The following is a 20,617-nucleotide window of genomic DNA, read 5'->3' on the forward strand; positions in this document are numbered from 1 at the left end:
TGTATGTATATGTATGTATATGTATATATATGTATGTATGTATATATATATATACATACATACATATATATACATATACATACATATATATAAATGAGTTAAATCATGCTCCCTTTACATGATATGCGTGATGGGCGAGATCTATAGTTTAAAGGCTATATGATATATGAGCTCGCCCCAATTCGAATTAATTGTTCTAGCAATCAACATTTTTGTTAAAAAAAAATGTAAAATTTTATTTTATTTTGTTTTTCAAGAAAATTACGCAATATCCAACCAACCTAAATCGTGTCATTGACAATTAATAAAGTCGAGCTATTAATTAGTTAATCAAGCCCAAGCCTAAGCTTACAAGCATGAGCTAGAGCTCAAACTATTGCCTAAGTGTAAGTAGCATGATCAACACCAAAGCATCAATTTTTAGCTTATATGCCTCATCTTATGTATGAAAAAGCTATATTCCCTTTCAAGAAAAAGAAAAAGCATATTTCACTTCCATTTGGATAAATGAGAGGTTTCGGCTTAGCCTTAAATTTGATTTGATTGAGGTCTTCGTGATGACTCTAGTTTGATTCGTTCGTTAAATGATCTGCGAAAAGCCCGACTAAAATCTAACTCGTCTCTAAAAAGCTAAACTCGACTCAGCACAAATGACTCATTAACATACTTATAAATAAGCAAAAAAAAAATTATGACACGAAATATCTCATTTTATGATAAATGTGAATTAATAAAAGAGAAATGATATTAAAAACTATTAGTCTTTCCAAGCTCCTCTCCACCTCCCTCCTCCCTCCTCCCTCCTCCCATCAAATTATAAACGATCTTGGGCTCACTGTTAGGAGCGATATAAATAATAATAATTATTATTATGAGTATTTACATACGTGCCACCCACTTCCTATGTATTTACATATCTAACACCTAAACTTTAATTTTTACATTTACAGTACCCAAATATTTCATTTCACATTAAAAATACTACTATTCATATTTTAAAAAAAAATGTAAATTATATCTTTTAATAATGCATAGGTACGGTGCATAAATCTAAAAATTAAAGTTTAGTTGTTAGATATGCAAATAGATAAGACTCAAGTGGCATGCATGCGAAAAGGTCAGGGGTCACTGAAGCGTGCGAAATGGCATCCGCGACCAGTGCTGTTGTTGGCTTCTGCAACTCCCTTCCCTGTCGTCTCCTCTCTCCACCTCGCCGGAAAGGAAAGGAGAAATCAACCTCTTTGAGTAACAAACGGAGCTGCATCTCCGCCGCCGGCCGCCTTTCGTGGAGCGTCGGAGGGAACGGAGGGAAGAATTTCGCCCTCGCCCACTATTCTTCCAACTCCGACCAGCAGCCGGAGGAAGCCGAAGGTGCCGTTCCGTCCGATGAAGCTTTTCTTCCTCCGGTAATTACTCTCATTCAACTTCTGATTTTGTTTTGTTGCTTTCTTTCAAGTTCTCCAGCAATTGGTGGTTAACATGTTCTCGATTCTTGCTAAGTGGAAATTTGCGAGGTTCCATAAAAGGGATAATTTTTTTGAGCTAATCCTTAGTTTATATTACCTGCGTTCGATTCTCGTTTCTAATTGCTTAAGATATATCAGCTTAGAAGATCTTAGAGAAGGATAGGCGCTGATTTTGTACGGATAGAGAATGCACGGTAACTGTTTGATGAAATGGCTGAAATATTGGCGAGGAGTATCTTGTCTGTATTGGTGCAAAAGTTTATTTTCGGTGTATGGGCCTATGGGGTATGGATGGAGATTAATTTGGAAAAATGTTGATCTTAGTGAGCCAATTTGAATAAGCCAACATCTGAATTAGCTGTGCTGGTGGAAAAATTATTGCATACATACACCGAATGCAGAGATGTGCGGTGTCCGATATACACCGTAGGTCACGGTGATCTACTGTGAGATGTATTTCGGTGGGCCCCACTTTAATTTTTTTTTTTATTTTTTCTTTTTAAATTTGATTTCATCTTCACCGTAGATTACCGTGATCTACGTTGTAGATCGGACGCCGCATGCATCTCTGTATTTTTCGTGCCGGTGAGGAAGAGCATTGGAGTTGAAGGAGAGGTTGATGCACTACTTGAATTAACTTTGAGAAATATCCAAGAAATAAATTATATTTTGCCTGCTGAGTTCTCAAACCATACATGTATGGTATTTATGAATTTTTTTTTTATATAAATTCTAACAAAAATAAATATGCACGCAAATCTTAGTGTGTGAGTTTAGAAGATATTTCAGAATCTTCTATTGGTTGAACTCAAAATTGGATCATCCAACCATCTTATATACCCTTTTGCCATAAGGAATTTTTTTCATTCTTTTGTTCCATGGCAAGGGTTGGTGTAGCTCTGGTGGCAGATAAGATTTGAGTTGTCTTAAATGGTTCGTTCACATTAAATGTTGACCATTTAATGATCTAGTTTGGAGAATAGATGTTTTTTATTCGACTTAGTGGGACAAAGGCCTGTTGCTGTTATTGTTGTTTTTTGTTCCACTACGAAGTAGGAGCCCAACTCTACTAGTAGTTCTCATTATGAACAGAGCGAGCGCTCAATTCCAACACATTGAGGAGAATGTTCGAACACACTGTATTTCAATAAAGATAACTACGAAAGTTAATCTACCCAATCACGAAAGATGATACAATTCTTCTAATGTATGTTCACTACCAATTAAAGCAAGACAATATATAGTTTTTGCGCCAAGTATATCTTTGTGGATAAAACTCTTCACTCATATATTTTGTTAATTAACAAACAATGGAAGCGAACTAATATCTAAACCAAAAATATAAATCTCCTTTTCTCATCTGAATTTTCTTTCTTTCAACATGGTGTAGGATGATGTTGATTACTTGTGGAAGCTTCTATGGGGTTCTGTTGGTGGTGGTGCTGTGGTAAAATATGGTAGCATTGTTTTCCCAGACATGACAAGACCTAACATTGTGCAAGCTTTGCTGATTGTTTCACTATCAGTGCTGGTTGCTACTGTAATCTTAATAAAGGAGAGCTACTCTACCTCAAAGAAGGACCTCTTATAACATCGTTGCCAAGCAGACAAGCAAATATTAGGAGGATTTACATACCAACCACTCACTTTCTATGTAGTTGCATATTTAACACCTAAGCTTCAATTTTAGGTGGTTAGATATGTAAATACATAGGAATTGGGAAGTATGTATGTAAATTATAAAAAGCCATAATTTCAGTTATTTGGATCATTATGTTGTAAACTTTTTCTTTTAATCCAACAATTTCCATCCACTTACAATTAAAAAAAAATTAATAATTAAATTTAAGTTATTGTGATAGTCAAGAATTAGTTGTTGATTGGATTACTTTTCTTTTATCCATTCTGGTCATCATCTGTATAATCCATAAAAAAAAAAAAAATCTTTAAATTTTTATAAATAAATAAATACTCACTATACCTGTTGATGCAACATTTTTAAATAATGCTTGAAAAACCTGTTCTAACATGTAACCACAGATTCTATCCTTAATTGCATTGATACGAGATAATATGATATGGATATGAGACACTTCTATTGTTAAAAATATATAATATTAAAAATAATTAAAAAAAGAAAATAATAAATTCAATAACATGATCTTTTAAAAACAGAGGTAGACTATATATAATTGTTTTGTTTTCATACAAAAAAATAAAGATATATTATCTTGTATTACATAAAGATAAACTATATAAAAAATAAATAAAATAACCATTAACTTCTTTTTTTGGCACCAAATTCTTATGTATTTACATATCAAACATATAAACCATAATTTCTATATTTATGTCATCCACATCTTTCATTTCACATTCATGATATAACTACCTTGAACTTTGAAAATAAAAAAACAAAATTTCAATTATAAAAATCATTTAAAAAGAGAATTTTACTTATTACACTTATACCAACCAAGATTTTCATATCATCTAAAAAATACCATCATTTTAAACTTTAGAAAATACAATACACATATTTCATGCACAGATATAAAAATATATAAAATTAAAAATTAAAATGTAGGTATTAGATACGTAAATCCATTAAGAATAGAGTGGCTACGAGGCAGCTCCACGTAAACTAAAGATATCGCCCATTACCGGCCCCGCCATATACCACTACGTCTCCCCAAACACGCTTCTTCCCTTTTCTCCGCCGCTTTAAACCCACGCCATTCTCCTCATTAATGCCCCCCTCCTCCTCCCCCCTTCATCCAGCTAGCTCCTTTCTACATGGAAGCCATTGCCGCCCTCCTATTCCTCTTCCTCTTCCTCTTCGCCTTCTTCAATCCCCTCTTCTTCCCTCCTTCCAAACTCCTTCCATGGATCCACTCCCTCCTCCTCTCCCCCCACCCCAAGTCCCCTAAGACACAAACCACCCAAAAGAAGGAAGAACTAGAACTTGGGACTGTCTTTGCCACCTTCGATGCGGACGGCGATGGCTTCATCTCTAAAGGAGAGCTAGCTGAGTCCCTATGGCGGCTCGGCCTCACGGCCACCGTAGGTGAGGTGACGAGCATGATGGAGAAGGCGGATGCCAACGGTGACGGCCTCATTGATTTAGATGAGTTCAAGAAGCTTAGCTTGTCGTGGGGGTTGTCGGGCAGGGGCGGCGGCGGCGGCGGGGAGTATGAAGAGGAGGGAGAGCTCCGAGATGCATTTGCGGTGTTCGATGGCAACGGGGATGGGATGATAACGATGGAGGAGTTGAGGTTGGTGCTCAAGTCGTTGGGGATGAAGGAAGGGGAGAGGGTTGAGGCTTGTAGGAATATGATAAAGAAGGTGGATATGGACGGGGATGGGATGATTAACTATGAAGAGTTTAAGAACATGATGATGGTGAAGGAAGGGAAGATCTTCTAGTTTTGTTGTTTGAAGAACATGTCAAGCTTTTGTTGTGTTATACTTTTAATTGACTTGTATGTTTTTTTTTTTTCTAATTACACTTTTGCCTTCTATTGTATATATAACCCTTTTCCCCTCAAATATAGTGATAAATTTGGGGAATTCATGGCAAAATTTAATGATTTTTCTTATGCTTGCTCACTTCACTAAAGCTGATAATTGAGGGCAAAGTGGCATAATGAGTGTAATGAGCTTCGGAACCTTTAGGAATTGAAATAAACCTAATGAAAAAAAAAAGCAATTTCAATTACATAAATTGTTAGGCTTACAGCTCGTGTAAAATAATACTATCATGCAGCATAAAAGAAAAAAACAGCGAAAAATGAGAATGATAACTATCTGGAAAGCAGAATTATGAGAAACCTACCCTCAAAATAGCCTAAAGAAGCTAATAATGCATAAATATGCACACCACAAAAATGAAAAAGGCCTAAATAATTATGTACAACCGTTAATTCGCGTTTAAAAGCTCTAAAATAGTATGGAAAATACCAAATATAAAAGAACATGTAAGAAAACACATATGCACATCTATGCAAAACTTGTACAACATAATAAAAAAATTTACAAATAGATATATGTACACTACTTTGTACTATCCTTATTTTGAATTGAGTTCAAAGGACTACGCAAATCTATATTTAATAAAGAACCTGAACAAAATAGTAGAAAAATCTTAAATTCGTTGAAAAGATCGTACATAATTAAGTTAATAGGGCTGTAAAAAAAACTCGTTGGCAAACAACTCGTGCTTAGCTCGTGTTCGGTTCGTTCGTTAAGCAAGCCGAACACGAACATTCGCTCTTGTTCGACTCACTTTAGCTCAAATACATATATATATATATTTATATCTAAATCTAAATCTAAATCATAACAACTTGTGTGATCATGTAGTTTTGTGTCTTTTATTGAATAGAGTAGGTGCAGATTTGAACACAACACTTATTTTTTACAATTAATTTTAATGAATCAATTTCGAGCCAAACACGAGTCAAACAAGAACAAAAATAAGAATATTTAAATCAAGCTGAACACAAACACATTGTTCACGAGTCAATTTTGAATATGAGCCGATTTCAAACATGAACAATTTCAAACAAGCCAAACATGAGCCAAGCCTAAGCTCACTCATGCTCGGCTCCTATAAAATATTGAGAGCATTGTCCAATCAACTAAGTAAAAAAAAAAAAAAAACAAAAACAAAAACTATTACAAAATATCAACTTATAGATTTGTTCCTTGCATAATTCCTATAAAAAAAAAACATGTACACTGTGTTATCCTTTAGTTTAAAGTTCTATTTACATAACTCTAAACACACCATAATTAAAAAACTCCAAAAAACCACCCACAAAAAAAAAAAAAAAAAAAAAAAAAAAAAAAAACATCACATAATCATCTACAAACCTCCATTTGAATTTCAAGAATCGTACACAGCTACAGATAGCACCAAAATGAAAGAATTTAAAATAAATAACCCTATGCATGTATGTACCAATTACTCCTAATTTGTCTCTCTATGTATAACTACTTCAATTTAAGTTTAAATTTTCTAAACTGAAACAAGAAAGAATTGTACATAAGACTTGATGAGAATTTAAAAAGACATAAAGATCTACAAAAAACAAAGAAAATATCTTGCCAAAAACATTAAAAAAAAAAACATACACATCATTATATAAAGTCATTAATTTGAGTTTAAACAACTAAACATAGCTTTTTATGCCACAAAAAAGAGAAGAAAATAGCAACAGCTTGTTAAAAAACTTCTGTATACAGTTGTATATAACATATAATTTAAGTTTAGAGGCTTGGGGACGATGCTTACTCATAAAAAAAATCCAGCCTATGATAAAGTTATTACCGCTTATTTTATTTTGGGTGGGCTCGTAATATTCAGACTACAAATTAACCACAACTTTATGCTACATGACATAATAACTTCCCTTGACCATGAAAAAAATAGGCCACTATTTAACACAGCCTTTTCATGGGAAGAATGCAAATAGTCTTGGCCGCATCTAGAAGTCTGCTATGGTTGACACGTAATTTAACTATGCGTTGAATGATAATGTTTAAAAAATTATCAGCACAAAATATATGTGCTAATAATTTAATATTTATGCTATCAAGTGCTTGGAATGCTATTAGTTTGAACTAGAAAATGTACATTTTCTGCAATTACTCATCCAGAAGAAATCAACATCAACAAAGGCTTTAATGGGTGTTGTTCTGCTTCGGAGACGGCACTATAAATGCGTTTCATAATAAAAAAAGTAATTTAATAGCACAAGGAAATGCACTAATAGTTTTATATTTATGCCATCAGCCGCGTGGAAGTTTATTAACATGGGTCTACCAGTACCGTGTTTCTTTGAAGTCGTAAAGTGGCTGCAATTTATATCTGAAGACATGTGAAATATATCATTTATAAATTTAATTAATAAACCTGTAGGGATTTTTAAAATCAAGTTCCTAGGTTTAACAATCGTAAGAGGCATCCTAAGCATTCAATTTAAGGGTCTAATAAGTACTAAAAAAAGGATTAAAATTGTTAAAAATGTTCCCTCAACTCTTTGCAGGGGCTATTTTAATTTGAGTTTACAAAAATGTCAATTTAGTCCATAAGTTTTTTTAATATGAGTTTAAATAATCTCTAGTGAAGACTATTTTGATTTATATTAAAACAATTTGGGGATTACTCTAGTATTTTATAAACTCTCCGACTATTTTGGCACTTATACTCATTAAAAAAAGCTGCAAATAAGAATTGAACAACTCAACTCCAATATAATGATGAAATATTACATGTGAAGCTTTCCTTCAATAAGGTCTCAGCCTCTAATAGCGGCTTACATGCATTAAAGGAAGAATCAAATTCTCCTCCACTTTAAAAAATTTAAAGACAGTGGAGTATCCGGTGGCTTTCACCAAACAAGTGCTCATATTGAGTTGAGAAAGGTGGCTTTACAAAAATAAAACAAAGAAGGGGGGAAGAAGGTAAAGAATGGAGAGAACGACGCTAAATGTTTTTTTTTTTTTTTTTTTGGAATCACATTCTCTTTCCATGGAATCGCAAATTAAGGTAAAAAATTTCAGGCAAATCAAGCAAAGATAAACGTGGGATTTGGAGTTACCATAATTGGATGCAGATGGAGCCACCCTACTTAGTTTTATAAGTTGCTTTTCAACCATCTGAGTACTCCATTGGCAAGAGACCTGAAAGTTCCAAAGTTAGCTATTTATGCGTAGTTCAGGATCACACTCAATAAATGCTGAAATGAGAAGTAGGATGTGGCCGCAGCTAAGTTATTGTATAAAATCAATTTAATTTATCTTGATTTGTGACAGTATTTGTGATCGCCACAGCTCAGTAATAATGAAAAAGAAATAAAAAATTGAACATGAACATAGACTTTAAATTCAACCACAGTTGCAGATAATAAGTTTCGATGGGCATAGTATATGGATGAGGACAGGAAGTGTTAATATAAACAATAGAGAGAAGTATAGCAAATGCTAGACACTGAAATCATCAAGCCAAAACCAAGTGACATGGGATATTGATATGATTTGATATGCTACATGACACCGGGTGTATCCCGTGCAGGAGTTCCAACAACAGAAAGTGGCATCCCACTTTTGTACCTAGACCGAGCCGGCCACCATTGATGTGGAGTTGGTCGGTCCTCTTGGGCCGCTCCTAGTTATTCTATTACTATACATTGTCTTTTTTGATAGTTCACGTTTAGTTCTTCGTATGTTTTCAACGGGACAACCGTCAACATCTCTAATTTTCTCTTTTAAGTTTGTATCCAAGGGCAAGTGGTGCTCCGACTACATCTCTCCATCTTGCTGCCACCGCCAACAACTGAACTACAGCTCCCGTACCAAACTCCTGCGGCTAGCCGCAACCACGCCCCTCACATCCACCTACTATAGCCGCCCGTTCAAACTTCCAAAGCTATTGGCCTACACCGTCCTTACTCCCCTTTCTCCCCATGCCACTACAACCCCTCGAAACATCTAATGCTTTTCCAACCCGCATAACCACCCATCACTCATTTAGGATACAAACTTAGTTGAGTTAATGTAGTGTCTGTTGTTATTTCCCATTTCAGTGTATTGATTGTAAATTGTAACATTCTATTAGTTATTCAGGAATAATATTTACTTTCTTATAGTTGTTTGGGTTAACTCCGTAATCATTTGATAAAAGAGCTAGCTTAATCCTATTCCTATCTTAGGGTTACCTAATTCCCCAACTAACTAACCCAGATTTTTTTCTTTCCCACCCTACATCACCCCCATACACCCCCTTCAGCCCACAAACCAAAACCAAAATCATGCCACCGAGGAAACAAGTGCTGGAAGCTAAGAAAAATCTTACCATGGAAAAAGTGCAGCAGCAAAAGCTTGTCGAAATTGAGAAGAGGACCAAGGAGAAGTCACCACTGATAGTGTTAGCGAGATTCAGAGAGGGGAAAAAGATAAACACATGAAGAAGGTATGCCACAACGCTTTGGGATACAATATCACAGGAGGTCGAGAGCTGACGCGCATGTTGGAGAATACATAAACTTAAGAGCGAAAGTAAATGTACCAAATTTTGAGAGAAATAAAACCGAGTGATTTCATGGAGTGGCTACATACCGTCTAGAGAATCTTTGAATATAAGATGCTAGTTTATAGGAAAGTGAAGCTTGCCGCCATCAAGCTGACAAAGAATGCTTCATTGTGGTGGAAGGGTTTGAAAAGAAAAGAAAGAGAACGAAACAAGACCACTGCCTAGGAGAAGATGAAGGAGATGCAACGACAGTACCTACCTTTACAGTACCGTCAGTGCATGTTCTTGAAGCTCCACCACTTACAACATAGATAACTATCAATGGAGGAGTTCACCACAAAATTAATGCAACTTCAGCTGAAATGTGAGCTGCAGAGCCAGAGGAGTACATTATAACCATGTATTTTGGAGGCTTGAAGTATTCCACCAATGATTTAGTTCAGCTATAACCTTATTGGGCATTGAGTGATGTTCAGACCTTGACATTGAAAGTGGAAAGACAACAAAAGAAGAGTAGATACCCATCACCATCCAGACAGTAACCCACAACTGGCGACCTCAATAGGGGCAAGCCTAAGACAATTGAGAAGATTGGTCAGGAGAATGATAGAGTTGTTTAGAGTCAGAAAAAACCTGAAAAAGAGTAGGCACCAAGACACAATTTTAGCCAGTGAATGCTTTAGGTGCCACAAATATGGGCACATCGCCTCCACTAGTCTGACCAGCATAATTGTTTCCTTCACCGAATAGAGTGTAGTAGAGGAGGTGAGCGAGATGCAGCTGAAGAGCAAAGCAAGGGTATCAACTTCCAGTAGATGAGGGCGAGATGCTTGTGGTTCATCAAATCCTTCAAACTGAGGCTACAAGGGAGAAAAAGTGGTTTCGCCGCAATATATTCCACACCCATCGATGGAGGTAGCAGTAAAAATGTGGCATCTGCAAAGATAATGGATAAGTTGAGTCTCACTAGGCAGAGATACTCCCAGTCGTATTCTCTAAATTGGTTGAAGGAGAACACAGTCAACAATGACATGAGGTGCCTCACAAAGTTTTCTATTGGGAACTGATTGCAAGATCAAGGGTGGTACGACGTAGTTCTCATGGATGTCTGTCAAATCCTATTGGGGACAAAGTGGCAATTTATTCGCAGAACTCAGCATTATGGATTCAAGAACAACTACTTTTTCACAAACTATGGAAGTGTGTAGTTGTAACACCCAAACTTTAAAATACCATGTAAAAGTTTGACTCTTCTAAAATGGATCCCAAATATCACATCCTCTAAAATTTAATCGAAATAATTTTATAAAATTCTAAGCATTAAATCGATCAATTTGATATACAGCACTATATGAATTTTGAATGGATTGAGAGAGATACAATTTTGAAGTTAAGTTTAACTAACTAATTAATCCCAATCAAACCCCTAATCTCCTGTGCATGCACTGCAACCATTGACCTTCCCTTTGCGTTTCTCAACCGTTGGATTCGATTGAATGGCTGAGATAGTGAGGGGATTACCTTAAGTGTCACGTCCACTTGCTCTCTCCTGATTCTTCCTTACCGCTAAGGCTACGCTTGGGCACTGTAGCAAGACGCAAACAGAAGAGGGCGAGCGGCGTTCTAGGAGCCACAACTCACGATTGAGTGTTATAGAGAGATTTCTATAAGTTAGGAACCCTCTATCACTCTATTCCAGACATTCCATTCCTTTCTTACAATTTCATTTTAACATATGCTACGAATTGGAGCACTTTTCTGTTTCCGTTAACTGTTGCAGAGACAAAATTGTGTCAGGAGCCACAAACCAGGTTTTCGTGCTTCCGTATGAGCTATTAGCACGAAATCACCGAAATTAAGAGAGGATTAATACAATATGAAGAGGGAAAAAGAATAGGTAGGATCGGAGAAGGGCCGCATATCCCAAGGAGCCCATTTGAGATGAAAATTCATAAATTAAGTTTTGGGTTAAATCACGAAATAAACAAAAATTTCATGATCTCCTACGATGCTTATGATTTTCAGGTTGCTTATACGACGCAGTAAGCTCGAGACAAGCGTGTGAGAACTCATTGTAGGGCTACTTTGTCTAGTCAAGTGAAATAATCGTGTGTTAAATTAAGAAAAATAATTCTCTGTAGGCTTCCTAGTGATTTCATGTTTAACATTGTTGCATTTATAATTCTCTGCATATTGTGGATTTATACACGCAATGACTGTATGAATGTGATGAATATGCTTATCGAGGTGGTGAGCTCGAGACAAGCGTGTGACAGCTCATCGTAGAGCTGCTTTGCTTGTCAGGTGAAATAATCGCGTGCTAACTTATGAAAAATAATTCTCTGTAGGCTTCCAAGTGATTCCATGTTTGACACTGTTGCATTTATAATTCTCTGTTGAAAAATATACCTGTGATGACTGTACGAATGTAAATTGATTGCTCCCTACGATACATGTGATTTTACTATAATATGAATATGATGAATATGCTTATAAAATCATTGTATGTATGTATCCATTTATTATGATTCAAGCCTAGATATATGAAATGTCTGATGAATACTTGTTATAAGAATTATGTTTTAAGAAATATCATAAGTGATGTTATAGGAAGACAATTATATGAGTACATATAGTATAGATGATGAAGATGTGGGGATTCCCGACTCCTGATATTCATACAGTGATGAAACTCCAGGAAGTATTAAGATTAGACGACGATGGAACATAGAAACCGTCGGTACTAGGGGGCAATTAATAATTTCTATGTTGAGGGAGATAAACTTTATTAATAGCTAATGTAGCCTTCGGGCTTGGTAGTGACTCAATGAGAGGACATGACATGAGAATAATTTATGCTTATACAATTATAAATGACATTGATATGATAAGATTAATGATTTTTATGAACATCCTTATGACAACATATGAATGAATGTCATATATGTTTTATGCAATAGTCATGATTTTCTACGCTACATGCTTTTGTTTTATATGTTCTATACAATTTTAAAATGTTGTGACTTGCGAATGAATATCTACAACATCTCTTTCATGCATAAAAATTTTATTTTACCATGATTACTTCGTTGAGCTCACTGTTGCTCACTCCACTTTATTGACTTTCAAGAAGTGGTCAAGAACACCGACACGAATAGCTAGATGTGATTTGTACAACTTTTGCATTTCATAGTTTGGGAGCATGCATTTTTTGGGTATATATTTTATTATGTTAAATTTAACAACTCTGTATAGATTTACATCTTCAAATAATATAATTTTCACGCTTCCGAGTATATATGAATATGAATAATTTATGAAATGAAATGTATCATGTAAATTTTGCGGCGATTTAGTTAGATTAGTTCATCACTCATTTGGTCATAACTATGAAAGTCAGGATGAGTGCTGGTGAGAATTTAGTTTGATCGAATCGTCCGCCTCTATCGTCCCTGTATTTTAAAGGGCATTCATGGGGCGCGCCCCGAGCTGAGGAGTGAGCCTAGTTGCACCAAGGCCACGAGGGGGTGGGGGCGTAAAACTCAAGAGGCATATGCACAGGAACAACTTTAACATCTGCGAGCATAGATTGCACCCCACGGTGCATACACCCCACTGAATAAAAAGGGAAAAATCCCGAATTTCGCCCGCACCAACTTCTTTCCCACAGTCGGCTGATAGAGGATAGGGACACCTAAAGACCCATATCAGACACATGACAACCAATACAAAAGGTTTCAGGACACCCTGACCGACTACTTACCGCCACGAACACCACCGTTATGAGAGGTCCAGTTTGTCCTTACGTCAATTAGAGTTGAGCCAATCTTGGGCTACGTTGGGAGGACTCTGCAAAGTACACTTGGCCTGAAGTTTCAATTCATTTTAGTAGGGTACCCACAGTTGGTTGGACAATAGAGATGATCACTAGCGCTCTGGAAACCATCTTAGGTGTTTTGAGGGACAGAACATCTGACAATGGTATCCAGGTGCTTTTAGATGCGTAGGTGAAGACCTTAACTTTGGTAGATCACAACAATCCTGCCACCTTCAGCGTGATAGGTCTGACTCCATACCACGATATGACAGAAGCTTCGACAGATGTGATAGAAGCTCCCCCAACCCCAGAAGAGTAACGCAGGGTTATCCCGCGCGGGAGTTCCCACAACAGAAAGCGGCGTCTCTCTTTCATGCCTGGATCGCATTGGTCCAACTTTTCTCATTACTGTAGAGTCGGTCGGTCCTCTTGAGAGACTCTTAGTTATCCTATTACTTATATATTTGTTTTTCTTATATTTTAAGTTTAGTTCTTCATATGTTTTCTGTCAGGACAGTTGTCAGCGTCTTCAATTTTTCCTTATAAGGCTGCATCTAAGAGCGAGTGGTGCTCCAACCATATCTTATTACTTATATATTTGTTTTTCTTATATTTTAAGTTTAGTTCTTCATATGTTTTCTGTCAGGACAGTTGTCAGCGTCTCCAATTTTTCCTTATAAGGCTGCATCTAAGAGCGAGTGGTGCTCCGACCATATCTTATTTTGAGGTGGTGATTATCCTCAAATTTCTCTTTCTTGCATCCTTTACTTCGCAGCTGTCATCCTTCTTCCTTATTGAAGCCGCCCCGAGCAATGATTATTTGTTGTTCAGCTGTAGTTCTAGCCGACCCATTCACCTTCCTCTATTCCTCCTTGTTGCATCCTTCCAAGAAACAAAACTTCATTTTGTTGCCACCCTCCAAACATAACTCTCATACTGTCACCTGCAATCCAACCGCACCATCCTACCTCCACCCGCAATCGAACCGCGCCGACTTAACTTCCCCCCACAGTCTAGCTGCAACATCTCACTTCTCCAACAAACCAACCACAACCCTCGTATTATCCTCCTATAGTGAGCTGCACCCACCCTCACTTTCACATACTGCATTGGCCCGTCCAATCTTCTACAACTACCCATATACCTTGTTGCCTCCCCTTCCTATCCACAGCACTACGACCCCTGTAGACATCAAATGCCCTTCCGACCCAAAAAACCGCCCATCACTCCTTTGTGATACAAACCTAATTTAGTTTGTGTGTCGTGTCAGTTATTATCTTTCTTTTTTAGTGCGTTAATTATAACCTTCCATTTGCTTTTCAGTAATAACAATTATTTTCTTATTGTTGTTTGGGTTAACTTCGGTATCACACTAAATGATAGATGAGGTGATGATGAGAGATTAACAATATCTAAAATACCTCAAGAAAAAAAAAATAGTAAATTTCATAAGATATTCCGTTTAGATTATCACGATCTGGCCCAAAAGCTTGGATTATCAAGAGAGGAATAAATGGCCAAACTAAAATTTACTTCTCTTGACATTCATCTATTATTTTTATTTTTTCAAACATAAAATCTTCCAATTTAAAAATGTAAACTAAACCAAAAATATTTATACATGAGTTTTTCATTAAGTATATATTTTCCCAAAATACACATTTTAAAAATACAAACTGAGAGATAGATTTACTACAATAACTATCTAAGCCAAAAATATTTTGCTATAAACAAACACCTATGTTGTACCCATTTAGGAGAGATTTTTCTGAAAAATGATTATCAACTATTGTGTAAGTTAAACAACTTATTATTTAATTACATCTTTAAATTATAATAATTAAAAAACTATAAGACAATATGCATACTTAAATAATAAAACATATTTTATTCATGAACACTGAATAAAAACATTTGCAACCTTCTAAGGACAAAAGTAAAAAACTAATATTTATTAGCTCTATTTATCATTTTAGTATTTTAACTTATTGTATAGTAAACCTATCGTAGAAGCACTGTTTAAATTTATACCTTTAAGACAAATTCATAATAGGAGCATTGTATAAAGATTACAGGTAAAGCTTTCCTTCAATAAGCTCGTAGCCTCTTAATACACCCCCTTACGGGTTTGATTTGGGACTTGCCTTAAAGGTAAAACTCGAATGGTGCTCCTATAACAAGAGTATCATACAATAAGTTAAAGCATTAAGATAACAAAGAGAGTTAATAAATGTTACTCTCTTTATTCTATAATTAAACTTACAAATGCACTTTATTTAGTGTTCATAAATAAGAAAGATTTTATGAATTAAGTACAAAACATCGCTTACATATTATCTTATAATTTTTAAAATTTCTATTATTTTGAAATATAATTAGCCATTGAGATTTTTAACTTACATAATAGTTGATGATCATTTTTCTGGATAAACTCTCGCAGCTTAAATAGATGAAAAAAGAGAGTAGGTTTACAGCTAAAACAGATGAACCAAAGATAGATATTATGTTAAACTAATGCAACACTCTATATTTTAAATTGTATAATTTGAAAAAAAAAATGGAATGCTTTATAAACAATTTTATGAATAAAACTTTATTATTTAGTTCACTCTTTTGGAATTAAAAGATTTTATGTTTGAAAAAATATATGTGAATGTTATGTAAAAAAAAATTCAAATCGACTGTTTATTCTCACATTCATAATCCAAGCCTTCATGCCAGGTCGGGACAAATTTACCTAAATACTTGATGAACATGCATGCAAGAAATGATTTGAGGAGCAGTATGCCTGAGTAGTATGCCGAATCCCAAGCAAGGAAAAGTCTCCCATGAAGTCGTGTTATAATATTGTGTGATACTGCAAGTGCGACCAGGTTTTAAAAATTAAGGAAATCCTAGGATATCTCCCAAAAACTATAGCAGAGGTGCATCATATATATTTGCTTAATCTGAAACAGGACATCTTCAAATAATAATACAGATTGGATATACTTCAACAAATTTATAGTTCATGAAGATATGTCAGCCGGAGAGGTTATATAATTGTGAACTTACCCAGCAAAATCTTTAAGCTTCTTCCAAACGTCAACCTGTTCATTGGATGGTTGTGAATTCTTGATCTCTTTAATCTCAGTTCTTCTACCTGCAAGATTGTAGAAGACAGCTTATGCTCAAGAAGAAACTTTTAAATCCAAAAAGCTGTCAAATATTTTATAGTCTAGAAGTGTGCATGAAGCGTCAACATTATAGCTTGAAATTACATAATAAAATGGTAAACTAAATCAATTGCACAAGTTAAATGATAGACCAAATAGCTTTTAATAAATTAAGCAATCCATTAAACACGTGTGCATAACCACATATCTTCACCATTAAGTATCGATACGACTGCCAAACCAACAGCCAACTAAAAACTCCTCAGATAGGCAGACAACGAATCCAGCCGAGTGAGAATGAGGCAAATGTTAAAAAGAATCTAGAATCCTTAGGGTGTGCATACACAAAACTGTTCAACTTAAAAGAAAAAATTATTTCAAATTCCTTGTTCAACATATAAACCTATTTCTTGGATAAAAGGTGCAATTTGCTACACCAGCTAGACACGACCAGCAACTGGATGAAGTGGTGGTTAGCAAAAAGCTGCTGGTGACGGCACACAGCAACATATGGCAGTGGCATAGAAAGTAAGGAATGCAACTCACGACCTCATCCAGTTGCTGGTCGTGTCTAGCTGGTGTATCTCAAACATTAGTAAAGATAAAAGAACCTCATATCGAATTCAGTGATCATTTAGATACCCATTATTGGCTTAGAAGCAGCTTAAGCAACAATAAATGACACGGGGGTCAAATCTGAATGAAACACAAGTGAGAAAGAAAAACCCAAGACCTAATCATTACGATGCTAAACTTTGTTTAATCCTGAACAATTATGAGTTCTTAATGATTTTGTCGTACCATGAGAAAATACACAACTTTGTTGATTCATTTTCAATGCTTCAGTGTTAGTTTTGCAAATAAAAATTTTTTTGATGGTATATATATATATATATATATATGTATATATTTTTTTGAAAGCCCAAAAAAACCTTATGACTCCCTACATGTTGAAGTAAAAAGGACTAGTACAAACATCAGAGAAGGGGCTAGGGGCTTCACTATTTGGTTCAATAGAGGAACCCAGGAAATCCCCCAAAAAAAAAAACAGAAAATACATTAGATACTAAAATAAAAAGCCTAACAGTGCCGAAATACATAGTATCAGGTGGCTAGAGAGCGACCCAACTTGGTCTAGCCTCTGCCTCTAGTTTTAGAGAAGGAGCAAACTAATAAGTTGGTAAGACTATTTTTGGGGGCTATATATATATATATATATATATATGCCCCCAAAAATAGTCTTATGCTATTTCAAAATCTTGCCAATCTCACACCACACATGCCCTCTATTAATCATATTTAAGTTGGCATAAAAAGGACTGCTTACTTAGGGATCTGCCTTTTGGACGGCCTACAGAATTATCACGCAATGATGCTAATTCTTCTAGCAACTCACGCTCTCTTCCACTGCAATAGAACACAGAGTAAAGGAAGAAGATAATTATAGGACTCAAAATACTAAATAATCATAAGTAAATAAAACATGGTAAGAACGGCCAAATTGCAGTTCTTTGGTAAATATACAATACTCAAATCAATTATTGACAAGAGAATACAATTTTAGTTGGCAGGAAAATATGACAGCTAAAAACTTACGAAATCCACACTGACTTCACTTCTAACAGGAAAAAAAAAAAAATCCATTACTGCAAAATGACTATCCTGTGGACCCAATTCCCTTCATAACTTTACGCAGTTAATGGTAGGGTTGTAGAATCATATGATGAATTACAGTGCGTCTCAAGGATGCTGTTACAAAAGTGTAGCTTAACTTTGGTCAAAGTTTGATGTAATTTAATATTAAAGAAGACGCATTAAAATTAACAATAATTAAAAACTCAAATAAGCATGCCAAGAGCGTGATTTTTATCCCCAATCTTCATTCAAGCCCAACTAACATGCATGAACTAGCAAGCTAAAGTTTATCACAGCTTTTATGTTCACCAAGAAATAAGATGCATCTGTCAACATTTTTTTCCAATTTAAAGAGTTAAAACTAATTATTTGAAAATTTTTGGAAGTTCGTGCCTGTCAAGATGGACATGTTTGAAAATGCTAGGTGCCAATATAAAAATTCGAAAAAAAAAAGAATAAAAAGTCAAGAAGTAATTGAACTCCAGAATGCAACTTTGGGAGAACTTTGCATGGTTATTACCTAAATGGCAAGTTCTTTTTAATATGAAAAATTTCCAGATTTATCATGAAGGTTTTAGGCAAAGAAAACTATGAAATTGCAGAATGAAGTCATAAAGCCAAAGCGATTGAGTTCAAAAACAAATTAATTTTGTCGAATTATAAGGAAAGAACCAGCACATGTTATTCTAACGAGTTTAGACAGACACAAGTGGAATTTTCATGAAGCTAAATTAGTTTTACAGATCAAGATGCATGTAGAGATCAGTAAATTAGCCTAAAAAAATAGCTTAAAAATAAAAGAAGATGCATCCAAAATAGACCACCTAAAAGAGAAAGCATAACATATGCAATAGTGCTATTGCTAACTAGAAGTACCATCGTTATGTGACAGAAAGCAAAGCACCTGATGCGACTAGGAATTGTAACCTTTACAGTGAATAAGTGGTCACCACGTGTGGATGGCTTGTTTAACTTGGGAACACCTCGTTTTGCTAGTACTATAACATCACCAGGCTGGGTGCCAGAAGGTATTTGGAGTTCAGTAGGTCCATCAACTGTCCTCACCTGTTGAATATAAGCATTTGCAACAAAAAGAGTTCAAGTTCACGACTACTGAATAATGCCAATTGTTAAATATTGGGATTTTAAACTTGAAAAAACAAATAATAATAAAACAAAGGAAAAGATAATCTGTAAACTAGTCTAAATATATGAATTTAGTGGTTTAAATTGCTGACTAATGTAAATGAAGTGGGAAAAAGTATGAATAAAACACTAAAAAAAATTTAAAAAATAAAAACCTAAAGCAAACTCAAAACATATCAAGAAGTGTCGAAGAAGTTTATAGTTAATAAGCGCATAGTATTTTGAAGCAATAATATAGCAAAACCTTTCAAGGTGGTTGTCTGCAATTAATCTCTAATCCAGAAGCACAAAAATTTAAGAATAGCCATGCCCAGAGGTGCAAATGAGCAGAGCTTAAATGAGCCCAATGCTTGTCCTTGCTACGCTTGTTTGAAATATTTTTTTCTAAATTGGCTCATTTTCAAAATTTACTCATCTTCGAAATGGCTCGTGTTCGGCTCAATTCAAATTCGTTTGTTTGTTTGTGGCTCATATTCTACTCAAATTTAGCTTGAACGGATCAAAATCTAAATAATTTTGACCCTGTCATTGCTAAGTTCTAAGCCCCAAATGTGAAAAATGGAGGTTATGTTAGGTAGCAGACAACTGGAGTAAATTTTTTGTCGAAAACCATGACATAAATTCTTTAAATTTGTGTAAATGTTAAGGCGTCCCCAATAAGTGACGCATTGTATAACATGAAGACAGTGAAAAGTATGCAAGGGTCGCTATCCCAGCGCTCGGGTATAGTGTTAAATAAGCAAAGTTTTTCACATTATGGACAAATACAACAAAGAAGTTAGTCCATGAAACTAATAATAGGATAGAAAACTAGAATCTATATCTCTAACAAGTAAATTGATGGAATTAGTAGATATGATGGTTCATATGAAGATAAATATTTATGCATTAAAAATATTAAATGAGTTCAAGAAAAGACTAAAGAGATTGATAGCTTAGGTTTTAAAATTTGGCATTCAGGTAGGAGTCGTACTAGAAATGGTGTATGTGTAATTATATGTAAAAGTTTAAAAGATAATGTTGTTAAAATTAATAAAATTTGAGATCGAATTATAATCATAAAAATTGTTGTTGATCCTTATAGGTTTAGATATATACTAAAAAAATGTAATGTCCCTAGAAGAATTAATACAAATAATACCTCTTTTATTAGAGAAAATTTAGATGAATGCGTTAGTAGAGTGGTAAAAAATTTTAGAAATATTCATAGTAGCTACGGTTTTGAAGTGACTAATGAAGAAGGTAGAACAATATTGAATTTTGTTTTAGCTTATGATTTTAGTATTACTAAAATTTTAATAAGAAAAATAGATGAGCATATTATCATTTATAAGAACGAATTTAATAAAACACATTCTTCTTA

General features: G+C 34.9%; 3 protein-coding genes across 4 annotated transcripts in view; 2 read left to right on the top strand and 1 right to left on the bottom strand.

The window, feature by feature from the left end:
- Positions 1-1,088: 1,088 nt before the first annotated feature.
- Positions 1,089-3,093, top strand: LOC110021834. Its single transcript, XM_020720497.1, has 2 exons — positions 1,089-1,406; positions 2,857-3,093. The coding sequence occupies exons 1-2, from the start codon at positions 1,104-1,106 to the stop codon at positions 3,055-3,057; spliced, it is 504 nt and encodes a 167-aa protein (XP_020576156.1). The 5' UTR covers positions 1,089-1,103; the 3' UTR covers positions 3,058-3,093.
- A 1,020-nt stretch (positions 3,094-4,113) lies between these two features.
- Positions 4,114-5,393, top strand: LOC110021831 (calmodulin-like protein 7). The gene has a single exon (XM_020720494.1). It carries the CDS (start codon positions 4,263-4,265, stop codon positions 4,890-4,892), a length of 630 nt encoding a protein of 209 aa, XP_020576153.1. The 5' UTR covers positions 4,114-4,262; the 3' UTR covers positions 4,893-5,393.
- Positions 5,394-7,704: 2,311 nt separating this feature from the next.
- Positions 7,705-20,617, bottom strand: part of LOC110021816 (chaperone protein DnaJ) — a 73,870-nt gene continuing 60,957 nt past the window's right edge. The window contains exons 8-12 of one of the 2 annotated variants that reach the window (XM_020720480.1): positions 19,013-19,173; positions 17,801-17,880; positions 16,373-16,460; positions 16,056-16,175; positions 7,705-8,153 (exon numbers count right to left, since the gene is read on the bottom strand). In XM_020720480.1, coding sequence (XP_020576139.1) covers positions 8,108-8,153; positions 16,056-16,175; positions 16,373-16,460; positions 17,801-17,880; positions 19,013-19,173 — 495 coding nt within the window. In that variant the 3' untranslated portion in view covers positions 7,705-8,107. The remainder of the gene's footprint in view (positions 8,154-16,055; positions 16,176-16,372; positions 16,461-17,800; positions 17,881-19,012; positions 19,174-20,617) is intronic. The other variant, XM_020720481.1, reaches the window with a different exon arrangement.

This window comes from Phalaenopsis equestris, unplaced genomic scaffold (genome assembly GCF_001263595.1).
Source record: "Phalaenopsis equestris unplaced genomic scaffold, ASM126359v1 Scaffold000149, whole genome shotgun sequence".
NCBI classification, from domain to species: Eukaryota; Viridiplantae; Streptophyta; class Magnoliopsida; order Asparagales; family Orchidaceae; genus Phalaenopsis; species Phalaenopsis equestris.

Coding starts and splice junctions, on each gene's coding strand:
- LOC110021831 (XM_020720494.1), top strand. CDS start 4,263: ATGGAAGCCATTGCCGCCCTCCTATTCCTCTTCCTCTTCCTCTTCGCC.
- LOC110021834 (XM_020720497.1), top strand. CDS start 1,104: ATGCATGCGAAAAGGTCAGGGGTCACTGAAGCGTGCGAAATGGCATCC. Junction 1,407..2,856: donor ATGAAGCTTTTCTTCCTCCG/GTAATTACTCTC, acceptor AACATGGTGTAG/GATGATGTTGATTACTTGTG.